Source organism: Xenopus tropicalis, chromosome 9, assembly GCF_000004195.4.
Source record: "Xenopus tropicalis strain Nigerian chromosome 9, UCB_Xtro_10.0, whole genome shotgun sequence".
Lineage (NCBI taxonomy): Eukaryota > Metazoa > Chordata > Amphibia > Anura > Pipidae > Xenopus > Xenopus tropicalis.
The window spans coordinates 84,396,686-84,422,176 of NC_030685.2; the positions used below are offsets into that span (position 1 = coordinate 84,396,686).

General features: G+C 44.0%; 2 protein-coding genes across 2 annotated transcripts in view; one reads left to right on the forward strand and one right to left on the reverse strand.

The window, feature by feature from the left end:
* map3k19 (mitogen-activated protein kinase kinase kinase 19) lies at window positions 1-24,528 on the forward strand. The gene is made up of 14 exons (XM_002941425.5): window positions 1-356; window positions 3,243-3,404; window positions 4,791-4,982; window positions 5,466-5,620; window positions 6,538-6,647; window positions 6,779-6,900; window positions 9,338-9,416; window positions 10,267-10,345; window positions 11,220-11,473; window positions 12,717-12,742; window positions 13,844-15,940; window positions 18,691-18,801; window positions 20,113-20,810; window positions 24,369-24,528. The coding sequence occupies exons 2-13, from the start codon at window positions 3,249-3,251 to the stop codon at window positions 20,587-20,589; spliced, it is 3,858 nt and encodes a 1,285-aa protein (XP_002941471.3). The 5' UTR covers window positions 1-356; window positions 3,243-3,248; the 3' UTR covers window positions 20,590-20,810; window positions 24,369-24,528.
* The window catches only part of ccnt2 (cyclin T2), a 32,831-nt gene continuing 24,959 nt past the window's right edge, over window positions 17,620-25,491 (reverse strand). The window contains exons 10-11 of the mRNA XM_004917648.4: window positions 22,643-22,704; window positions 17,620-18,221 (exon numbers count right to left, since the gene is read on the reverse strand). Coding sequence (XP_004917705.2) covers window positions 22,655-22,704 — 50 coding nt within the window. The 3' untranslated portion in view covers window positions 17,620-18,221; window positions 22,643-22,654. The remainder of the gene's footprint in view (window positions 18,222-22,642; window positions 22,705-25,491) is intronic.

Sequence of the window (25,491 nt, forward strand, 5' to 3'; positions counted from 1 at the left end):
ACCTGTAATATCCCAGAATGCTCTGGGCACACACACACATAGGATGAAGGCAGCAAATACAAAGCAGCCATAGCCTCTCGGGGCAGCCCATCCCTCCCTGGGCACAATGAGGCTCTCAGCTGACTGTCGGTTTCCTTAGCAGCGCTCTGTCAACTAAACTATTCCCATCAGGGCGGCCGGAGCTGGAAGCAGGAAGCCTGGGGAATCCGAGCTGTTTGTGCTCTTGGGCAATGGGTAATAAAGTGTGAGATGTTCTAGACTGGCACGGAACTACCCACTGGCCATTGTATCATGGTGACCGGCCACTGGCAGTGCCCAATGTGCTGCTGGAACCCCTGCCTGTGATCCACATTAAGGTGAGAGGAAACCTTACATTTTATTGCTTGAATTTTCAACTTTTCAACATACAATTCTGATTTATTTATGTGTATTATATATATATATATATATATATACATTTTCAGTGGTCTTATTGTTACATGTATTGTAAGTGTAATTACCATTGAAAGCAATATATTTCTGGCTATTTGTGTTCTCTACACTGCAGGTTCAATCCCCTTAACAGTGAAGACACACAGAGCTACTTAGTAGCAGCTACTTGTCACAGCTACTAAACACCAGAAAATCCCCTGCCATAGACAATACTGAGAATTGCCTCTGATAAAACACACGTAGAGACAATTATCAGTAAATGATCAGCATTGTCTGTTTTAGTAGCCACAACAAGTAGCTGCTACTAGTAGCTCCGTGTGTCTTTACCCTAAACAATGTAGCAGAAGCCAGCTGACCTGGAGGAGAACTGACTTCTGCTACACTGTTTCAGGAGTCAGAACGAGAGAACAGACCTTCAGCGTTGTCACAGGTGGGGTCACCATACTGAAATCTGTTAGGAGTGTCTGTGACACTGCACGTGCTCAGTGGGCTCTGAGTGGCTAATGAGAGGGGTCACACAGCATTATCAAGCAGAGATTTGCCTGTCATAAAAGCTAGTGCTACAGGGCTGATTATTACATTTTGATGCAAATTGCACTGGTTTCTGTTACAGTTTACTAATATTCTGAATTATTTACTAATCAGCCTTTTATTGTTATTTTTATATTGTTTATATACAATATATTGTGATTTGGTCCCTAAGCTCAGTAACTGACAGCAGCACAGAGCATGTGTTGGGATATAGCATAAAAAAGATGGGGGGCTACTGGGGGGAACAGATATTTCCTGCTAAATGGCTGTGGTTTCCTTGGGCTGGTACAGAAGCCAAAAATAAGTACAATTATTCTGCCCTACTGGTTTAGTTCTCTCTGTAAACTCTCCCATTTAGTATCTAGTATAAATAAATGTAAAGCAACTGGACTTGTTAAGTAATCATTGATTCCCCCATTTAGATTTCTCTTTCATTTTATGCACCATTAATGCTGACCAGCACTCCTGTCCTCATTGTCAGTTCAAGTTTTAAAACTGTTATGGAGATGTTTCTTTTCCCTGCTAAGCTCCAGTATCTCAGTCACACAAAGCTTTCTTGTGGGTTCAAAGTTCTGCAGTGATTTTAACATGGGTTTCAAATTGTATATGTGAACACATAAATTGGAATATGGATAGCTAGAATCTCAGCCATAAAGCAGGGCAGGACTGCTGCTTACAATGGGGGGATCAGATAGGATCTGTGCCACTGTGACAGAATGCTCTGTTATACAGATAGCTAGAATCTCAGCCATAAAGCAGGGCAGGACTGCTGCTTACAATGGGGGGGATCAGATAGGATCTGTGCCACTGTGACAGAATGCTCTGTTATACAGATAGCTAGAATCTCAGCCATAAAGCAGGGCAGGACTGCTGCTTACAATGGGGGGGGATCAGATAGGATCTGTGCCACTGTGACAGAATGCTCTGTTATACAGATAGCTAGAATCTCAGCCATAAAGCAGGGCAGGACTGCTGCTTACAATGGGGGGGGATCAGATAGGATCTGTGCCACTGTGACAGAATGCTCTGTTATACAGATAGCTAGAATCTCAGCCATAAAGCAGGGCAGGACTGCTGCTTACAATGGGGGGGATCAGATAGGATCTGTGCCACTGTGACAGAATGCTCTGTTATACAGATAGCTAGAATCTCAGCCATAAAGCAGGGCAGGACTGCTGCTTACAATGGGGGGATCAGATAGGATCTGTGCCACTGTGACAGAATGCTCTGTTATACAGATAGCTAGAATCTCAGCCATAAAGCAGGGCAGGACTGCTGCTTACAATGGGGGGGGGATCAGATAGGATCTGTGCCACTGTGACAGAATGCTCTGTTATACAGATAGCTAGAATCTCAGCCATAAAGCAGGGCAGGACTGCTGCTTACAATGGGGGGGGATCAGATAGGATCTGTGCCACTGTGACAGAATGCTCTGTTATACAGATAGCTAGAATCTCAGCCATAAAGCAGGGCAGGACTGCTGCTTACAATGGGGGGATCAGATAGGATCTGTGCCACTGTGACAGAATGCTCTGTTATACAGATAGCTAGAATCTCAGCCATAAAGCAGGGCAGGACTGCTGCTTACAATGGGGGGATCAGATAGGATCTGTGCCACTGTGACAGAATGCTCTGTTATACAGATAGCTAGAATCTCAGCCATAAAGCAGGGCAGGACTGCTGCTTACAATGGGGGGGGGGATCAGATAGGATCTGTGCCACTGTGACAGAATGCTCTGTTATACAGATAGCTAGAATCTCAGCCATAAAGCAGGGCAGGACTGCTGCTTACAATGGGGGGGGATCAGATAGGATCTGTGCCACTGTGACAGAATGCTCTGTTATACAGATAGCTAGAATCTCAGCCATAAAGCAGGGCAGGACTGCTGCTTACAATGGGGGGATCAGATAGGATCTGTGCCACTGTGACAGAATGCTCTGTTATACAGATAGCTAGAATCTCAGCCATAAAGCAGGGCAGGACTGCTGCTTACAATGGGGGGATCAGATAGGATCTGTGCCACTGTGACAGAATGCTCTGTTATACAGATAGCTAGAATCTCAGCCATAAAGCAGGGTAGGACTGCTGCTTACAATGGGGGGATCAGATAGGATCTGTGCCACTGTGACAGAATGCTCTGTTATACAGATAGCTAGAATCTCAGCCATAAAGCAGGGCAGGACTGCTGCTTACAATGGGGGGATCAGATAGGATCTGTGCCACATATTTTGATGGTGGCACAGCAGCCTATAATTCTAAGTACATAACTATTTTATAGCCAAAGATGAACGAGGAGTCTCACTTGCTGTTCCTGGAGGCCATTTCACATGGAGACCCCGACGCCATCGCTCAATGGACCGACCCAAATCACATAAACTTCCAACACCCAGTGACAGGGAACACTGCTCTGATACTCGCTGTGGAAAGGAACCTCCCAGAGGTAACAAGCCCTCAGCTTTGGTTTAACTGAATATATTTTCTTTCTTCATGTGCCTTTATTTATTTACTTCTGAGTGTGCCATTGCTTTACACCAGCCCAACCTTTTATACATGTGAGCCACATTTTGGGGAGCAACAAAGCATCACAATAGTTCAGGGGGTTGTCAAATAAAAGCTATAATTGGCTATTTAGTAGCCCTTATGGGGACTGGCAGCCTACAGGAGGCTCTGTTTGACATTATACTGGGTTTTTATACAGCTGTAACCTGTCTTCCAGCCAGAAATTCAAACATAAGCCACTGGGAGCAACATCCAAGGGGTTGGGGAGCAACATGTTACCCCCGAGCCACTGGTTGGGGAGGTTGGGGATCACTGCTTTACACAGTAGGACCCCGCAGAGCATCAGGTGTAGGTAGGAGTCTGGGAGATACCAAGTCTAGCAGGGCCAGAGGGAGAGTTTAACCCTCTACAGCAGAGTGGGCCAACCTGTTACTGTCACTGAAATCCATTGTATGTTGGGGGTGCTGAGAGTTTATGGACCAGGGGGTACGCAAGGCCCTGCATAGTCTTTTTTTACTCCAGGCCCTAAGGGGAACTTATGGACTAACTCCTCTAGAACCAGCATGTAAACTAGTGGAAATATTATATATAAATACATAATATGCATACATCTCATAAGCATTCAAGGGCCTATGCCTAGAGTGACGGGGGGGGGATGGCCCCCAGGTGCCCATTTATTCTGTAAAATTAAACAATAAAAACCCTCCCCAGATCTTACCTATACAAATCCAGTGGAAGAGCTGGGGGGTGAGGGTTAATAGGGCGATGTAAGGGGGAAAGTGACGTCACTTGTGCATCCTGCGGGTGTGTAAATGTTGGGTGCCTAGGGTGCCATACCTAAATACAGCCCTGATAGTGGGAGGAAACCAAACAAACATAAGGAGCATAGAGAAAACTAATGAAGATGGTGGCCTGGCTGGAATCAAACCCAGAACATTAGTGGCAACATTCTATAGAAGTACATCCATCTATAAACCCCTGTAGTCCATATACATAGTGATATAAATCTTCTTAGAGCTCGGAGGGAACTGCTGTTTTTTATACCACCACCCCCATAATGCCTCCTAAACACCCCCATACACACAGCGAGACCACTTCTCCTTGGTGAGACTGTTACTGAGACGCTGCTGATTGGAAGACTCTCCGTTCCTCACAGGAAGCCCCACCCCTGTCACACTACAGAGCAGAATGCACACTCTGCATGGAAGCGGCCTGTGGTGAACCTGATAAGGGGGAAAAAAGAGGATTGTTTTATATAAAAGTCTTAGTTTGGAGACTATTAAGTCACCCAGTTACATTATTTTGTGTTTATTTCATATTCCTTTAGCTGGTGGCCCTGTTGTTGGATCACGGTGCCGACGTTACCCTGAGCAATGCGACCAATGAGACGGCTCTCCATGTGGCTTCAGGAGGAATTCAGATGCAGCTCCTTAATGCCGTGCACAGAAGCGCTTTCCCTCACTTGCAACTGCTCCAGGCTGCGTGGCAAGGAAACCTGGAGGCCCTACAGCACTTACTGGTCCGTAGGCAATCATGGTGGGAGAGTAGGCAATCATGGTGGGAGAGTAGGCAAGGCTGCTGTGGCCTCAATCATGTGCATATAAAAAAAGCTTTAATTGATATAAAATTGCTCTTCTGAGTATTATTGCAAGAATTGGCAGATATTAATATTATTATTAACATTTATTTATAAAGCGCCAACATACCCCGCAGCGCTGTACAATAAGTGGGTTTCATACATTGGGCATACAGAGTAACATATAAAGCAATCAGTAACCGATACAGGAGGTTAAGGGAACCCTGCCCAAAAGAGCTTACAATCTACAAATGACCAGCAGATGGCATTGTTGTTTCAGATTCATTATATTAGCAGCTTAAAAACTGCTTATATCTTGAAAAAAGAGTTGCATGATGGGCACTCAGACATCAAAGTGGGTGGGGGTTTAAAGTCAAAAAGTCTGAAACACATTGCCATTGGCTGAAGGCTTTCCATCCATTCAAGGTCAGAGAGAAGCGCCAGGACACAAACATCCGCAATGGGCAAGGTCTGACCCCCCTGATGTTGGCACTGAGGGATACCGACCTGTTTGAGGAGCTGCCCATGGGCAGTGGCTACAGCCGGCTGTTAGTTGTGCAGGAACTTCTCAATCACAATGGGTGAGATCTTGTAGCCAATAAAAAAACAGAATGCAGTGTGGGCTCTGTATGTGTGGGGGTAAAGGAAATCCTCAGGGGGGCAGAGTGGCTATAACTATGGGAATAGTGGGTATAGTAAGGCAAGGTGGTGTCTGGAGTTGTGGCTATAACTATGGGAATAGTGGGTATAGTAAGGCAAGGTGGTGTCTGGAGTTGTGGCTATAACTATGGGAATAGTGGGTATAGTAAGGCAAGGTGGTGTCTGGAGTTGTGGCTATAACTATGGGAATAGTGGGTATAGTAAGGCAAGGTGGTGTCTGGAGTTGTGGCTATAACTATGGGAATAGTGGGTATAGTAAGGCAAGGTGGTGTCTGGAGTTGTGGCTATAACTATTGGAATAGTGGGTATAGTAAGGCAAGGTGGTGTCTGGAGTTGTGGCTATAACTATGGGAATAGTGGGTATAGTAAGGCAAGGTGGTGTCTGGAGTTGTGGCTATAACTATGGGAATAGTGGGTATAGTAAGGCAAGGTGGTGTCTGGAGTTGTGGCTATAACTATGGGAATAGTGGGTATAGTAAGGCAAGGTGGTGTCTGGAGTTGTGGCTATAACTATGGGAATAGTGGGTATAGTAAGGCAAGGTGGTGTCTGGAGTTGTGGCTATAACTATGGGAATAGTGGGTATAGTAAGGCAAGGTGGTGTCTGGAGTTGTGGCTATAACTATGGGAATAGTGGGTATAGTAAGGCAAGGTGGTGTCTGGAGTTGTGGCTATAACTATGGGAATAGTGGGTATAGTAAGGCAAGGTGGTGTCAGTAGCCAGTGGCCTCCATCTACTGACTGACTGCCGAGGGTGTTGCCCCATGCCTCGCTAACACTATTGAGGAAGTGGGGGCAACAGAATGGCCATTCCCTGTTCTAATCAATATTATTTTGCAGAGACCCTTGGCTTTGTGATTCCTATGGGTTTTCAGCCAGTCACTATGCATCACGTATCAGAGGTCCCTTAGGGCCACAGCTGCTGGAGTTACTACTCGCCTCTTTTCCAGGTACCAACCCCTCTCATCCTACTGCTGTGAACCCCCCCCATTATTTTTCTCTCATCATACACAATAAACTTGGGCCATGCCCTCTTATAAACTATTTATCATGACAACTTGGTTTCCATTTGCTTCTCCAGACACCCAAGAAGAGCCCGTCTGTGACTTTTGTCCGGATACAAAGCTGCCTTTATATAACACATCTACAGCAGGGGGAGGCCAGACCCTCGCCCATATCCAGAGCTGCAGCCCGGGGCAAGGGGTAAGTGCTGCCTGGGGCTTTATCTTTCTAAATGTTCATTGTTTCTGATTAAATAATATTATGGTTATTCCCCATATATGTCCTAGAAAGTACAAATGTGCAGATTACAATGTAAACTTTTTAGTGGGTGTACTTATAAATTTGATTGCTATTGAAAGCAGTGTCTGTTTTTAGTATTTTCTTTTTTTTTGCATATTAAAAAAAAAAAAGTTTTGGGTGAAGTTTCCCTTTAATGCATTGAATAACAAAGGAGAAGGCATGGGGCAGAAACGGAGAGCAGCATCACTATAGATTGGGCTTGGGAATTGGCAGCAGGTGGTTGCAGCAGTAAAGCGGGCAAATGATAAGCTGCCATACAACCTTTATATTATCTATATTATCTGTGTTTTTATCTATATTATCCATATTATCCGTGTTATCTATATTATCCGTGTTATTATCCACAGTATGTTATCTATGTTATTATCTATATTATCTGTGTTTTTATCTGTGTTATTATCTATCCTATCTCTGGGTTGAAAAGGGGGGAGGGAAATGACAAAAAATTGTATATAAAACTGCAATCCTTCCTAAAGGTAATGCGTTCTTTGGACAAAGAAGGGAAGTGCAAAATACCTTAAGATTATTTAATCACAATTCCTACTTTTATCACAGACCGTTCTGGCCAAGGACCCCTAAAAGATTATAGAAAGCTTCTTTCCCCCCACATGGAATTTTTATAAATATATTTATATAATATTTCTACACTAGATGTTGACAGCGCTGGCTTAGTGTGTAAATGGGATTGTGATGATTGTGTCTCTGTAGCCAACTTGCGGGCGCTGAGATGTGGGAGTGCAGACTGAGCAGCAAACATGCTGTCCTCTCTATAATTACCCTCATTATGCCCCACTGAATGCACCGGGCACCTATACTGTTCCATAGAACCATACGGTACTTTCCCTGTCCTTTCAGGCTCTGCCTAAATCTCAAGGCAACCATAGATGGGCCGACTGACTCGGCCAAATATTAGCCCATACATGAGGCCAGACCAATACCTAGCCTAAAAGTGGCTAAAGGAGTAGATCTTTCCCCAATATACCCACCTAAAGGTGACTCTACACTTTCACATCCACTCATTTGGTGACGTTGCCAAAAAGCAGATCTGTCCCCTGATATCCTCACCTTAAAGGGGTGATATCGGAGTAATCCTCTAAGGCAGGGGTGGGCAAACTACGGCCCGCTGGCCTTTTTAATCCGGCCCACTGATACCAGCCCCCTTAAAAGAATTACAGCCCCAATTGGTTGCACCCCATGTGTGCACGTGACATCAGCACGCACAGGGCGCAACCATATAAAAGGATGCAGCGGGGAGCTGGGGTCAGAAGCAGCCGAAGGATGGAGGGAGCCGCAGGGAGTGAGCCACAGGTTGCTGGGGGGGAGATGGAGGATGCTGGGAAGGACGCTGGGGGGGAGCTGGGGAATGGAGCTGGAGGATGCTGGGTGGGGAGCTGGAGGATGCTGGGTGGGGTGCTGGGGGGCCTAGCCCATCTGTAAGTCAATGTGGCCCCTGAGCCAAAAAGTTTGCCCACCCCTGCTCTAAGGCCACACAACTGAATTACGGCAATGGGTATCAGAGTGTGGATCGTATCAATGAGCCAATGGGAAAATCAACCAGCCCAATTTATACCTGGCCCGTCAGGGGTCCCCCCATACATGGGCACATAAGCTGCCAAACCAGTCTAAAGGACTCTAAATGGTAGCTTAGATCTGCCTGTGAATGGCCAGCTTTACATCCAGTTGTACAAAATATAATTCCTACATCAAAATTACATTCTTTGGTCACATTAAATGCCCCCATATTTCATGTGTCCAAAGGTTTCTGTTTAACTACATATGCCCATTAGCAGGCAGTACTGCCATGTTACCATTACCTGTAAGGTTAATTGGATTTGATAGGATGGAGCTCTGCCATAGCCGATCTCATATTTCACTGCTGGGAGCACAGAACCAGCCACCTGGCCCTTGTGTAACAATCAGTGGTGCATGCCCTGGGCAGACAGATGGCCGGCCTGACACACTAGCCATGTTTTGCTAAACAACCCAGGAACCTAGAACAATGAATTGTAAGAATGGGAACTCAACAGGTGACACCTAAATAAAAGAGTGACATCCTGGACAGGTATAACAGATGTTAGAGTTAGAGAGCTACAGAATTCTTCCAACTGCTGAGCTGTGAAGTTCTGGTTATAGTTGTCCCGAAAACCCCGGTTTATAGATATAATAAGACTGTAACAATGGAAATGTGCATTACAAGCAGAGTACAAACAATAATTATCCATGGAATGCTACGGATTACCTTACTGGTTGTAGATTGGGGGGCCTGTGTCCTTAAGTCAGGCCATATGGTTTCACAGTGCCCATTGTAAGGTGTTATTTTTCTGGCTCTCATATCTAGATAAATCCTAATAGAAATTCCAGCATCCAAGTGACCGAAGAAGACCCTTGGGAAGAAGCTGCCGAGGTCCCAAATCCAGGTAAGGAGCAGGAAAGTTAACCAGTTAACCAGCAGGATACAAGTCGCAAGGCATCTGTCAGGCATGGGGATCCATTCCAACATTGCCGTCACCCTTGACAGAGTCAATTTGCTCCTGACCCCCTTTCCTATTGATATTGGATTTAGACATTCTTTGAGGTCAATGGGGCAGGCTGGAAAATCCAGAGAGCTGCATGAATCTCACAGATGATGAGTCTATCCAACCCCTTGTGATCTCACTATTGGTTTGAGGGCTGACCCACCAAGTCAGTGGCCAAACTTCAGCTCTTTGGGGCAAAGCAGATTTGCTTAAATCACATTCTAGGACAATATGAACAAGGTCAACAAGGAACCCAATATGGATTAGTATGGAGATCTCTGGTACATCTTCTTGGTCTAATCCACGTGGAGATCAGTAGATATATCAGCGAGTGTGCAAGAAGCCAATCTCTGCTAATGCATCTACCATACCATAGACTTTGCTTTCCCAATGGGTTTTTCCATAACTACCCAGATTCCCACTGCTTGGAGTCTCTTCCCTTCTTATTGAGCATGCTAACCAAACCTTCCATTCAATTCATGCAACCCCCATGTTTTGCCAATACTGCCCTTCTGTCAATATACAGGATACATTATATACGGCAGTGATCCCCCAACCATTGGCTCAGGGGCAACATGTTGCTCCCAGTGGCCTCAAAGCTGGTGCTTATTTTTTTAATTCCTGGCTTGGGGGCAAAAAAACAGGCGTACTGCTAAACAGAGGCTTTGAGCAGTAAAAATGGTTGGGGATCCTTGATATACAGTGTTATCCATGTATGTTTCCTTATCAAATAATCTGCCATATTTTGCAGATGAGGTTACCTACTCAAGCCTTCAACAAGCCCACACCACTCTCCATGAAATGGAAGGGGTGGATAGAGCTCCAGACATGTAAGCACCGCATTCAATATTTCATGTACTAGAGGCATATGGGTGCATGTAACTATACAGGTCAAATGTTTTACTTGCAGCAATATTACTGAGCAATCAGGATCTGCCCCAAGTGGCCAACGGCAGAAACGATCCAAAGCTTTTTGGCATTCCCATTAGTCTCTGCCTCTTCTCTATAGTTCCTTAGATCATTTTATTCCCCTTTCATTATGGGGAGGAAAGAGACCACCAAAGCAATGAAACAAAAAACTCCTGCAAATAAAAGGGGAGAAGTAGCAAAAAAAAACGAAACAAAAAAACCTACAAGGTAGAGGAGGCGACAGCTGGGAATACCGAAACGATTTGGATCAACTGGAGATGCTTTAGGCTATGTTCTTCCAGGTCAATCACCAAAACCTACCAACTTTCAGCCCTAGAGACTGGGTCTGTCTATCCCATGGGAAGTATAACTTTTCAGTTGTGCCAACAACCTAAATTTTAATTATTTTACCTTTATTTTAAGCAAATGCTCAGGGCACAGATGCTTTATCCCATGGACTCTCATACCTGCCCCGCTCTGAGCCACAGTGGGGGGGATTATTCTGTTCTTAGGGCTCTGGCACACGGGGAGATTAGTCGTCCGTGACAAATCTCCCTGTTCGCAGGCGACTAATCTCCCCGGATTGCCATCCCACCGGCGACAATGTAAGTCGCCGGTGGGATGGCACACGCTGGGAAGGCGATTTCAGCAAAAAAAAGCATGTTTCCTGTTGTATTTTATTGCCCATTTGTGCACCATGTAAGACTACTGTACACAATTTAAGCAACTGTATTACATATACCCATGATAATGTAATCTTGCTGCTGAGTAAATGTTGTTTTATTTACAATACAGATTAAAGGGCTCACTGGCCAGACTGTGGAACTCCAACTCTTTGCCAAATGACATTACCCTTATGTACAACCCATCACGGCACGCGTCGCTGCCGCCTTTCCCCCTAAGGAACGATTGTCACGCCGCACAGATGGACAGTCTGGGCCTGGGGTACCTCTGTCAGTCCTCTCACTCTGAGCCCAACATCTCGGCATCGTTACGTGGAACGGATCTGCTTAGAGACATTAAAGGCGTAAAGCAGCACATAACCCAAAGTAATGGCCACTCAGTCGTATCACTTGTGTGGTATAGCCCAGTACAGAGAGGGAAAGTTACGTTTTGATTTGTAACTTGTATGTGTAAGGATTGGGCTGTCTTTGGTTCAATGAACATATAAAGGCTGCAGGCTGAGTTATACAGGGAACTCTGAGTATCACTCATGTATTATAAGGGATAATGTACCCCCTACTGTAAATGATAAGGATATTAGCAGTCACTGAGGGGTTCTGTGCCCATATAAAGGCACAAGGCTGCAGGCTGAGTTATACAGGGAACTCTGAGTATCACTCATGTATTATAAGGGATAATGTACCCCCTACTGTAAATGATAAGGATATTAGCAGTCACTGAGGGGTTCTGTGCCCATATAAAGGCACAAGGCTGCAGGCTGAGTTATACAGGGAACTCTGAGTATCACTCATGTATTATAAGGGATAATGTACCCCCCTACTGTAAATGATAAGGATATTAGCAGTCACTGAGGGGTTCTGTGCCCCCCATATAAAGGCACAAGGCTGCAGGCTGAGTTATACAGGGAACTCTGAGTATCACTCATGTATTATAAGGGATAATGTACCCCCTACTGTAAATGATAAGGATATTAGCAGTCACTGAGGGGTTCTGTGCCCATATAAAGGCACAAGGCTGCAGGCTGAGTTATACAGGGAACTCTGAGTATCACTCATGTATTATAAGGGATAATGTACCCCCTACTGTAAATGATAAGGATATTAGCAGTCACTGAGGGGTTCTGTGCCCATATAAAGGCACAAGGCTGCAGGCTGAGTTATACAGGGAACTCTGAGTATCACTCATGTATTATAAGGGATAATGTACCCCCTACTGTAAATGATAAGGATATTAAAATCATGTGACTTTTCGTCACAAACACAGAAGTTGAAAATTTTTCACTGTGTGCAAATCTTACTGTTCTCGTTAACCCTTCCACAACCTTATTTACATATGCAAATTAGGATTTGAATTAGGTTCAGAATTCGGCCAAATCTTTCATGAAAGATTCAGGGGTTCGGCCAAACCCCAATAGTAGATTCGGCACATCCCTAATTTGTTGTACTCATTACTTTGACTGATACACTTTGTCAACAGAGAGGAGATCTGTATAAACAAAAGCAAACATGTTTCTATGTTATTATGTCAAATACCCATATAGTCTATATGATTTATACACAACATATTTGGCTTCTTACTTAATTTTATACATCTTTTTAATTTTTTTAGGATTAACGTCACCCAGAAATCATACGGTAAGGAAAAATATATATTTTTTTTGCTTAATTTAAATATCTCTTACTCATTTCACATAATTTCATTGAAATCTAAAGTATTTGGAACGCAGGGTCCCTGGCCTATTCTGTATTTATGTACAGGTATTAAATTTATTTAATTGCTCATGGAGAGCATGGCTCAGGTTTGATACCCCAATAAGGGGTAATTATATCTTAGTTGGGATCAAGTACATGTACTGTTTTATTATTACAGAGAAAAGGGAATCATTTAACCATTAAATAAACCCAATAGGGCTGTTCTGCCCCAATAAGGGGTAATTATATCTTAGTTGGGATCAAGTACAGGTACTGTTTTATTATTACAGAGAAAAGGGAATCAATTAAACATGAAATAAACCCAATAGGGCTGTTCTGCCCCCAATAAGGGGTAATTATATCTTAGTTGGGATCAAGTACAGGTACTGTTTTATTATTACAGAGAAAATGGAATCATTTAACCATTAAATAAACCCAATAGGGCTGTTCTGCCCCAATAAGGGGTAATTATATCTTAGTTGGGATCAAGTACAGGTACTGTTTTATTATTACAGAGAAAAGGGAATCAATTAAACATGAAATAAACCCAATAGGGCTGTTCTGCCCCCAATAAGGGGTAATTATATCTTAGTTGGGATCAAGTACAGGTACTGTTTTATTATTACAGAGAAAATGGAATCATTTAACCATTAAATAAACCCAATAGGGCTGTTCTGCCCCCAATAAGGGGTAATTATATCTTAGTTGGGATCAAGTACAGGTACTGTTTTATTATTACAGAGAAAAGGGAATCATTTAACCATGAAATAAACCCAATAGGGCTGTTCTGCCCCAATAAGGGGTAATTATATCTTAGTTGGGATCAAGTACAGGTACTGTTTTATTATTACAGAGAAAAGGGAATAATTTCTAAAAATTAGAATTATTTGCCTATAATGGAGTCTATGGGAGATGGCCTTGCCGTAATTTGGAACTTTCTGGATAATGGGTTTCCAGATAAGGGGGCCAAGTAATGAATGCAGAAAATATAGGGCCCCTGCTGTTTCTCAGGTCAATACAGTGACTTATATGTGTCGTTTTTAGCCTTCGCCGTTGCTGTGCCAGTCCCCTCGAGCAGTCAGGCTTACGCCGCTGGTGATGGATACGCCAAGAGGTAAAGCAGGAAGTGACATTTCAGTCAATGACCTTGTGTCATTGCCAATTTCCGATGCCTTTGCCAAATCAGCTCCCCATAAACTTTGCAGTGGTAACAAATACAGTAATAATAGTCCCTCTCCAGCCCCACATATTGCTGGGGACCAAGTCTTGTCTAAAAATCAGATTTATCTCAGCATGGATGAAAGTTTTATTATTTCAGAAGAAGAGCAAGGCTTAGCAGCACCAGGGGCTGTTGGGAATTCAGAGTCAAACAGAAAGGAAAGTCTCTTTGTACAGGCCAAATGCAAAAGGACTGCAAAAATACTTAGTGTCTTCCAGGGAGGGTCAACTGAGCTTCATCAAAGCGAAAGGACAATGACAAAACGCCATGAAGAGGGGATTAACCAGTCGCCAAAATGGGACAATATTTTAAGTGCAAGATTAAGCCAACGTGAAAACTTTGTAGGGAAAGCCGTCTCTGCAGATCTGATAATTGCCACGTCCACTGAAACAATGGAAAACGTCTCTGAAATTCAAGAGGATATTGATGATAAGAGAGAACCCCTTGAGGGTAAAGACCCTGGTAACTCAATGCAGACGCCCCAAGATGGACAATTGCCTCTTGTTCATATTACGTTCTCTGAGCAGGGGCCACAAAGCCTCAAAGCCAAGAGTCCTCCACTTAAACAGTTTTTCATGAAGCGAAAAACCATTCTGTGTGGCGTTCCTCACAACGTAAACCACAGCTTTAATGTCATCGCTCAAAAAGAGAACGAGAAGGGAAAGAAGAATAGAAAAAGTAGGACGAAGTCCGCCTGTGATGCCCCGTCGAAGCAAAAACAAAAGCCTCTCTCCATTAACAAGAACATGAACATTAAGAGTGTTCCACTACCTCCTCTGGAGTTAACGGGTTCTACCAAAAGATTAAGAACCCCCCAGAAAGTCCCCCATTCACATCTACCTGGGTCAGATAAAGGTGTAGAGAGATCAAACACTCACTTGTCAATGTGTCCAAAGAAAAATAATTCACCCGTTGTCACGACCCGCCATCCTTTAACAAGGGCAAATACAGCACCAGATTTCACGAGCATCACCTACCATGACATTTTCAAGAAATTAGAAGCAAATAATGAAGGTCCAGAGATATACGAAATGGTCGTGATGCCATTATATCCTCAGACTGGAGATCCAGTAGACGTGTCCGGTTCCGTTTGTAGAGAATCACACTCGGCTATGTCTAAGAAAGGCTCTTCGTCTAAAGTTGCAAGGTCATCTTCAGCTAATGAGTCCAATAGGAGGAGGAAACCCAAACGACCCAACTCTAAAAGCAAGAGATGTGCTTCTAGGTCAAGCCTAAAGCATAAGAATTTAGATGCAAGGGATGAGGATTGTGCCATTGAAGAAAAGGTGGAGCATGGCGTAATTGTTATTTCGGGAACGGACTGGCAAATCATTGAGAAGAGTAACAATATTCTCTTCGATAGTAAAGAGTCGGTGGCTGTGGTCTTGGAACCCTTTCAAGACAATATTTATCACGAGGACCTATCTATGATAAAAGAGGCGACCATAGAAAATTCCCTCAATACAAGCAGGACTTTTCATGATGATCGGGTGAAGGGATCTGGAGAAATGAACCCAAATCACTTTGATGCAGAGGTTTTTATACAGGAGCAGCCAATTAAATCAGTGCCGTCTACAGACAGTCACAAAAGGGAAACAAGAAGCAGCTCTGCTCAACAAGAAGAACTTGAGGATTACAAAGTTGATAATACTGGTGGCGTACCTTCATGTGAAAACAAGAATAATGCTCCAAGGGAAACCACAGAAGGTGGTACAGAAAATGGATATGGCTTTTCCAAGAGCCTTTCCACAGAGGGTGACATTGAGCAACTGACTGATGATTTGATCCATTGTCTAGTAGAAAATCTCTTGTCTATCGATGAAAGAGAGTCTCAGGATTCCATAGAGTCGATCAACACAGACACGGACGATGAAATAATGAACGATCAGGATCAGAAGTGCAAAAGTCCCAGCCACAATGAGGTACTATTTAAGCTTCACCATGTTATAATGTCATCATTTCTATTAAACTGGTGTAGGGTAGCCACCTTTCCCCCCTGCTTAAAGCTGGGCCAGCCGGTGGGCGGTGACATCTTGACAACTGGACAATCACCATGTCAATCTAGGAAAGTCCTGCCCGGACTTAGGAAAACCAGGAAGGCAGTTTTGACCAGTACAGCCCTTCTGAAACCAGGCTGTCTGGGTCAAAACTGGAGGGGTGGCCAACCTAAATTGGTGGGATGCATTAGATTGCTTATTAATACAGGTTTCATGACTGTAAGGACAGGACTGCAATCACCCAGGTACAGAAGTTGAGGTCAGATTCTTCATTCTTCCCAGTGTCAGAGAGGACTTCTTAGGGCCCACTAGGGTACCTGGCATTTGGGGCCCTCTATCACAGCGTATTTATTGGTATAGAGACTATGGAAGAAATACACCTGAGTTTATGGGATTTATCCTACAGTGGGGCCTGATGGCAAATGGGTCTGTGAATACTGGCCAAATTTTCTCATGGTGGGGAAGGGGGACAGACTTGGACCAGACACAAAGGGCTGACTGAGGCAGATGAGATTCTCTAAATCTGCTGTGTAGAAATTTGGTGGGTTAGTATTTACTTTACACAGAGTACAAGTGCCAGAATACATATATTATGTAGTGGGTACAACCCAAAGCAATTAGCTTCCCCTTTAACTAAAGGTGCCCATACACGTGAAGATTCACCTATGGGTGGGCGATATCGGGGAACATGTAGTCTAATTTGATCAAATTATAATGGCGGCAACTGGGCAGTCGGTTTGGGGACCGCAATAAAGGAGCCGATGCGGTCCCTGATCCGACTGAATCATTTAACCTTCTCGATCGATATCTGCCCAATTTCAGGCCAGATATCGGTCAGGTATGGCCGTTGGACCGATATCCGCCGTTGGCCCTTGGACCGATATCGGCAGCTACAATCGGCCCGTGTATGTGAACCTTAAGAAAAAGAATAAAGGATAACTAGTACCTAGGCAAAGGGGAAATACAGTGAATGGCAATATTGGTGTATTGCAAGGAAGCGTGTTCATATCTTGGACCACTTGCATTAGCCCCACTAGAAATCTGCCCCTGAGTAAATAAATCCAGGCTTTTGCTACCACTAAGCCTCGTATAGCACCAGAAAGTGGCCAAAGTTGTATCAACCTGCCCAAAGAGATCAACATGACCTAACTAGCTAATCATTTAGGATAAAGCACCGCCCCTTATCTGACCATGGGAAAGAGCAGCCCTTAAGGTGGCCATACATATTCTCCCACTATCCCCACCTACGGGTGGGTGATATCGGACACATTTAGGCTAATTTGACCATTTGGCCCTGGGGCCAAACAATCGAATTATAACAACGACAATGGGCGCAGTCGGTTCTGGGACTGCATCGTTGAGTAGATGCAGTCCCCGATCCAACTAAATCTTATAACCTGCCCGATCGATATCTGGCCAATTTCAAGCCAGATGTTGGTCAGGCATGCCCGTCGTTGCTACCCCTACACGGGACACTAAGCTCCGTACCTAGAAGTAGCCTGAGGGGAAATGCATTTGGGCCCAGGGTGTGCCTAAGCGGACTTAGCAATGAACACTTCCCTGTGTTTTTACTAAATTTCAAAGTAATGGACATAAGAGCCAACTATTTTTTTCACTTTTATTAACTGGAAGATTCCTTTGTTCTAGTAACCAAATTGACTAAGGCAAAATGGATTCATTCCTACTTGGAACTACACAAACTGGCAACGTCTATTCAAATAACCTTATTTTCCCCCAGTTAATTCCGCTCAGCTGCCAGTGGTAAGAAAATCTCACAGAAAACATTTTTTTTTTTTTTAAATAAATTTCCCCCCCCCCCCACCCGGAGATTTGAGCGTTTTATACCTGAAAATTGGCCCAATAATTATCAACACTGACCTGATTCAGCTCGACAGAGAACAAAGATATTTCTTTCCTCTGAAAAATAAACTTAAGTGTTGAGTTCTTCCAAAACAGTGAAAAAAATACATTAAAAAATAAATTAGCGATAGATTTCTTCTCTGAGATTTTGTATAAAAAAAAGGAAATTAAAAAAATCCAAAACAATTTGCCGGAAAGCCGTGTTCATTACAGGCATTTTTTTTTCTCCCCATCAGTGATTCACGAGGAGCAGTGGCTTCTTTCCCTCCAGAATAGATCCATGAAGAAAGGGCGGAAATATCCGCTATGTTTTTTTCTATTCACATGACGTCTGTTGGTGATATAACTGTAAGAAATAGGGCATTAATAGGCATTAATACTTGGAAATTAGGGATGGACCAAACCCACTTTTTTGGGCTCGGCCAAACCCCCCCCCCCCCCCCCCCCCGACAGATTCTGATGAATCCCAAACTAAATCCGAATCCTAATTAACTTATACTAATTAGGATCGGGAAGGGTGTAAGTTTCAAAGTTGGATTTTTTCTCCCCCTACTATTTAACCCTTCCGGATACTAATTAGGATTCGGATTCGCCCGAAACCAAATCCATCAAAGGATTCAGCCCGAATCCCGAACCGAATCCGGGATTTGGTGCATCCCTATTGGAAATACATAATGGCGCCATTAAATTCACAATTGGAGATAATAGATTAATAAACCAGCAATAACTATATCTAGTTGCGCACTTATCACGCTTAAACATTAAACGTAAAACAGCCTGCACTGATTACATATTATTGTTCTCTGTTCCAACAGTGTAACAAGTCTGCCAACACCACCAACATCGACAAACTTGCTGACAGCTCCATCAATGGGTCTTTTCCTTGGACCAAAGGAGAAGTGTTGGGAAAAGGAGCCTACGGAACGGTAACAATTCATTTAGTATCTTCCCACCAGGGGAATTTCAACTCCAATATATGGAGTAATACTGAGATCCCTTATCCTAACCTTTTCCATTTGAAACCAAATCATGCTGTTTGGCAGTAAGTATTCCGAACTGTCAGTTATTCACATTGGAATGTGTTGTATCAGGGAGGGAAAAAAAACAACAATTTCCAACTGTTACAGCAGAAAATAGGTTGAGGAAGATCAGTAAAGTTATTTTTAAAAACTTTGCAACCCAGATTTACTCATTTGGTACGGTTGCCAAACAAGGAATAAGTCATAACCAGCACAATTTAGGGCTCTGGCACACGGGGAGATTAGTCGCCCGTGACAAATCTCCCTGTTCGCGGGCGACTAATCTCCCCGAATTGCCATCCCACCGGCAACAATGTAAGTCGCCGGTGGGATGGCACACGCAGCGCAGGCGATTTTGGCAAATCGCCGAAGTTGCCTCGCGAGGCATTTTCGGTCATTTGCCGAAATCGCGTCGCCGGTGGGATGGCAACTGATGGCAACTCGGGGAGATTAGTCGCCCGTGAACAGGGAGATTTGTCGCGGGCGACTAATCTCCCCGTGTGCCAGAGCCCTAAGGGGGCCATACACGGGCAGATTTAAGCTGTAGATTAGAGCATCGTATCTGCTCCTATTTTTGTCTTTGCAATTAGATTTGGCCCTAGTGCCAAACAATTGAATTAGCCCAATATCACCCACCAGGTGGGCATATTGGGGAAAGATTCACTCATTTGGCAATCTTACCAGTCAAGAAAATCTTATACTGTATGGCCACATTTACTCATTGAACTACCGGTGCATATCCCTTAATGGCCACCAACCAGTCAGATAGTCAAGCTTGTCAAAGCCATGTCGTTGCAATAAAGGGCTTTTTATTTTATACCATTTAGATGGTGCTTTTCATGAATTTCCTTCGAAGGTAGCCAAACAAGCAGATCTTTCCCTGATCTGTTCATCCATCCATCCATCCATCTGGCGGCCAAATGATTAAATCATATTTTAGGCCTATGGAGACCTGTTGGTAGAGGAACGTCCTCATCCAATGGGGTTCTGTACTCTTCCCCCATTCATATCTGGCTGTCAGGCATTTGGAAAGTTCCCATACATGGACCAATAATCTGCCTACTCAGCAGCTTTTATTAGTCCATGTATTATGTTTAGACCAAAATTATTAAATGCTTGATATATTTCTATAGGTAACATTACAGCTCTGTAGGCTCAAAGTCCTGTAATTAATGGTACCATTAAGTAATGAGCTCATTCCAAACTCATTGGTTTCAGGTATACTGCGGTCTAACGAGCCAAGGAGAATTAATTGCTGCCAAGCAAGTTGTGCTGGATTCCTCCGACCCAGTTACAGCACAAAAGGAATATAAGAAGCTACAGGAAGAAGTGGACCTCCTGAAAGCCCTGGACCATGTGAACATAGTTGGTTACCTGGGTACCTGCCGGGAGGATAACATGGTGACCATCTTTATGGAGTTTGTGCCCGGCGGCTCAATTGCTAGTATTTTGCGACGTTTCGGCCCATTACAAGAGATGGTATTTATTAAATACACAAAGCAAATTCTGCAAGGTATCGTCTACCTTCACAGTAACAGGGTCATCCACAGGGACATTAAGGGGAACAACCTGATGCTCATGCCCAATGGAATCATAAAGCTGATTGACTTTGGATGCGCAAAACGCCTGACTTACCTGAACAAGAGCGGGACGCAAAGCGAAATGTTGCGCTCCATGCACGGCACCCCTTACTGAATGGCACCAGAAGTGATTACAGAGTCCGGCCATGGGAAAAAGTCAGATATATGGAGCCTGGGCTGCACAGTGTTTGAGATGGCAACAGGAAAGCCACCACTGGCCCACATGAACAAAATGGCTGCCATGTTCTATATAGGAGCCGAGAGGGGACTTATGCCGACTCTCCCTGATCATTTTTCTAAAAACTCAAGAGATTTTGTAAATCTGTGTTTAACCAGGTAGGTGACAACTTGGTTTGCTCCTTACTATGCACCATAAGATATATCATCTACTGAATGGTACATGAATCCCAATCGCTCAGTCTAACCCATGCTGTAGCATTGACCAGCTGCTATTTTGTCCAGTGTGTCCAGAGTGCTAAACAGCTGCTCAGAGCTACAGTGTAATTCAGTTGCTGGGGATCACTGATTAAATATGCCCCTATAGCTCCTGAGTACAAAGGGTAAGTGGACATAGTTCTACCACTTAGTCACATATAATACATTAGTGATGTGCGGGTTGAAAAAATACTCAACCCTATTTTGCCCACTCCCAGCTAACAAATTCATATCTGTTTATAGTCCTGCACCCACCCCACCTCTGATGTCATGGAGGGGATAGGGCAGATGCAACTATTAACAAACACTGCCAGGGGCAGAAGTGGGATTCATTAAGGACACGAGTGGAAAGGGCAGCAAGGAGGATTCGGCCACAACCCACCCACATCCCACTTCTGCTGCGCGAGTGTCGGCCCCAACACACCCCACCTGTGGGTAAACCAGCAGGTCCCATGGGTTTTGGGCCAGGCTGCACATCACTATAATCACATGAATATTTAGTACATGCCTTTATGTATCACATGACCATATATATTTTGGCCAAAATGTGGTACTTAAACTTACATTTTTGTATTTACTAAATGGTATCCATATTGTGGTTGTGCTTCAAATAGGAAAACTGAGGGCATCTGTCATATCATGGGGCCAAACGAGAGATGTCCCCATATAGGCCCCACCCTGGTTACACATAGAAAGCCAATGACGTAGCATTAGTCTCTTAGAAGCTTGCAATTGTTACTCTCTTAGCCATAAGATGATAGTATTACATCTATTCTTCAGGCTTAAAGGTGAAGACACACTGAGCTACTTAGTAGCAGCTACTTTTTCATGGCTACTAAACTCCAGAAAATCCCCTGCCATAGACAATACTGGGAATTGCCTCTGCTAAACACACATAGAGACAATTATCAGTAAATGATCAGCATTGTCTATTTTAGTAGCCACGACAAGTTGCTGCTACTAGTAGCTCTGTGTGTCTTCTCCCTAAAGATGTTACACTGAGAGGCCTTACTCCATTAAGCTGGTTTACACCACTTTCTTAGGTATTTAGAGCTGAATGTAAAGGAAAAAACCCATTCAGTCGTTTCACTGGGGCCCTGTACCATGATCAGAGCTATAACACTTGGCTAGTAAGGCGGCTTCCAAATGGCAGGGCCAAGATCTTCAGCATTTTCTTCCTATTAGCACAAATCAGGCCTAGATTGGGATTCCAAATAGGCCCTGGCATTTCAAGTACACAGGTGCCCCACCAGTAACTGTCTATGGCATCTTACAGCAGCCATTTTGGCATTTGCCAGAATTCACAGACTGCCAGTCCGGGCCTGGCACAAATACTAATAGCTGCCAACGTCTTCCAAACTAGTTAGCGTGTGTCTACTGCCTCCGTGTTGTGGGGTCTACTGCCTCCGTGTTGTGGGGTCTACTGCCTCCGTGTTGTGGGGTCTACTGCCTCCGTGTTGTGGGGTCTACTGCCTCCGTGTTGTGGGGTCTACTGCCTCCGTGTTGTGGGGTCTACTGCCTCCGTGTTGTGGGGTCTACTGCCTCCGTGTGTGGGGTCTACTGCCTCCGTGTGTGGGGTCTACTGCTTCCGTGTTTTGGGCCTACAGCAGATACAGTGCTGCCTGACAATATTAATAATCAATAATAGCTAACGGAACCCTACGTTATGTATATAACATATTGCCTGTGGGGTAGTAACTATAAGGAAACATCTGATTGGGGGCCGTACTTACACAAAAAGGCAGCTATGGCGGTGGTAGATCCTCAGACGGCTGTTCGGGACCTTCGTGGAAACCTACAAAACAAATCAATTAACTATGATGTTTTCTGAAACGTTTGATAGTCACAAAACAGAGTAAAAGTGCCAGAAACCTACAAGAAATACATCTCAGATAAGACTTTAGTCAGTGATCAGACTTTCCTGACCCAAGTCAGACTTCCTTGCTACTGTAGGTACCTACTGATGCCTCCCCAGCCAACATGGCGGGTAACAGACGGAAGCAAATACCAACATTTTGACGTTTCAAACAAAATAGTCCATCCCAGTAAGTTTCCAGGATTGTGTTGCCTGCCCATTCTGTACCCGTGGGTTCAGGTATATTAGGTTTATTTTGGTAGGAATGGGATGAAGAAATAGCATTTCATTCTCTTCAGTTAAGGTACCCAGAACGTTCAGTCCATCACATGGTTCCATATGCTGGGAAGGGGTGGAGCCAGGGGTGTGGCCATGAATAACAGGATGTGGTTGAGCTGTGACCGGCCAAGGCTAGAAACGTTCATTACATTTGGGTCAGAGAGTTTCCTCTTGGGCAAGAAAAACCAACTGGATTCTCTGCATTTCATACTCCTGGGCTACTCTCTTTCCTATGGTCACATGGGGGTGGTTTGGTCCCAGCCTAGAATCCAGATAGGGGTTTTCCTGCTGCAATGATCATTTATAATCCATGGAAAGAAATGGACTAAAGGGTGATGGGACACTGAGCAGCCAAAGTGAGAACAGAAATGTCAAGAACAAAGTAACTACACACAGCTTAAAACCAGGTTTTATCAGTGCCCTCCCATATGTATAAATACAAATATACAGAGAAGGAATGTTCTGGGCACACAATAAGCTGTACCCCCATACTGTACTGTCTAAGGGAAACACTATGGCACCCCCTACCCATATGTATAAATACAAATATACAGAGAAGGAATGTTCTGGGCACACAATAAGCTGTACCCCCAAACTGTACTGTCTAAGGGAAACACTATGGCACCCCCTACCCATATGTATAAATACAAATATACAGAGAAGGAATGTTCTGGGCACACAATAAGCTGTACCCCCATACTGTACTGTCTAAGGGAAACACTATGGCACCCCCTACCCATATGTATAAATACAAATATACAGAGAAGGAATGTTCTGGGCACACAATAAGCTGTACCCTCATACTGTACTGTCTAAGGGAAACACTATGGCACCTCCTACCCATATGTATAAATACAAATATACAGAGAAGGAATGTTCTGGGCACACAATAAGCTGTACCCCCATACTGTACTGTCTAAGGGAAACAATATGGCACCCCCTACCCATATGTATAAATACAATTTCATAGGGAAGGAGGTGCAAACAATCGAGGAGTAGATCACAATGCATGTTGTATCTCTTTCCCTGATACATGCTGGTATTAAACACATTAATAAAGCAGCCAGCACCAAATGTCAAGGCTTTTTGGTACCATATGTAATGAAAGTGTTACGTTTCTTGGAAGCTCAATAGCAACCAATAAGAGGTTTGCTTTTAAAAAGGTGACCATTAAATGTTTCCTGCTTATTGGTTGCTATAAGTGATTAGATATATAGGAAACCTTTAATTACATAACCCCTTAGAAATGCTGAGAGCACTGGCATACTTGGTTACTACGTGCTTCTAATTATTCTCCTATTTCCCCATTGCATGTAACACAACAGGGATCAAGAGGAACGCCCTTCAGCAGAGCAGCTCTTGGCCCACCCATTTATGAAGAGGAGAACATGAAAATTCTACATTTTGGGAATAATTCTCCGACAGCATTTGTAGAAATAACATTTGTAATAAAGATCTGTAAATAAATTTGTATTTTTTTCCTTATCTGAGAATCATGTGGCGCTGCTTGTTGCGCAGGAACTGAAGTGCTGGGCTGGGTTTGTGTTTGTAGACTGGTTGCTAGCGTTAAGCTGGCCATACACGCACCAATGATATCATAAAAAACCTTGTTTCGTACGATATTCGGTGCGTGTATGGCAAGTCGGTGAGTCGACCGATATCGCAGGAAGCTCGACTCACCGACCAGCGGGTAAAAAGGTTTTGATTGGGCGCCATAGAAGGCCCCTGAGCAAAATCTGCCGTCAGGGCTGAATTGGCAGAAGGAGGTAGAAATCCTATTGTTTCTACCTCCTTATCTGCCGTTTCAGTCCTGAATGGTTAGTGGCAGATTGTACGATCTACAATCGCCACATGTGTGGCCACCTTTAGTGTCTGTGCCAATCAGAATCAGACTGACGGCAAGGACAATTGTTTTTAGGGATGCACTGAATCCACCATTTTGGGATTTGGCTGAACCAAGAATCCTTTGTGAAATACTAATTTGCATATGCAAATCAAGCAAAAGGCGGCCAAAAATAACCCCCCGTGCAGCAAAAAGTTATGGATTCAGCTGAACCTAAATCCTGGTGAAAAAAGCCAAATCCTGTACCAAATCCTGGATTTGGTGCATCCCTAGTTTTATTTGACTTTAATTAACCTCAAAGCCCATCCCCTTTGCAATCCACAAATAGCATTTTTATGTTTCTTGGGGCCCCTTCCAACCATGGGGCCCAACAGGAGTAGCCAGGTAGACTATATAGCTTATATTTGGCACGGTTGCCATCCAGTGCACGAGGCTGCTACGCACAGAGCGCTACGACCCAGCCAAGACCCAAGCCATTATGTAACATTATTACTCAGTACCACTTATTCCAGTGCCCCTCTCCTAATGCCAAGATCTTGGTAGTAAAGGAGAAGGAAAAGTAAAAACGAATTAAGCTTTATCAGAAAGATCTATGAAAATACAGC

What these genes read in the sequence shown, in the direction of transcription:
- map3k19 (XM_002941425.5), top strand. Translation starts at nt 3,249, where the DNA reads ATGAACGAGGAGTCTCACTTGCTGTTCCTGGAGGCCATTTCACATGGA. An exon ending in AGGCCCTACAGCACTTACTG is followed by an intron (nt 4,983 to 5,465) that starts GTCCGTAGGCAA and finishes CATCCATTCAAG; the next exon opens with GTCAGAGAGAAGCGCCAGGA. An exon ending in GCTGCAGCCCGGGGCAAGGG is followed by an intron (nt 6,901 to 9,337) that starts GTAAGTGCTGCC and finishes TCTCATATCTAG; the next exon opens with ATAAATCCTAATAGAAATTC.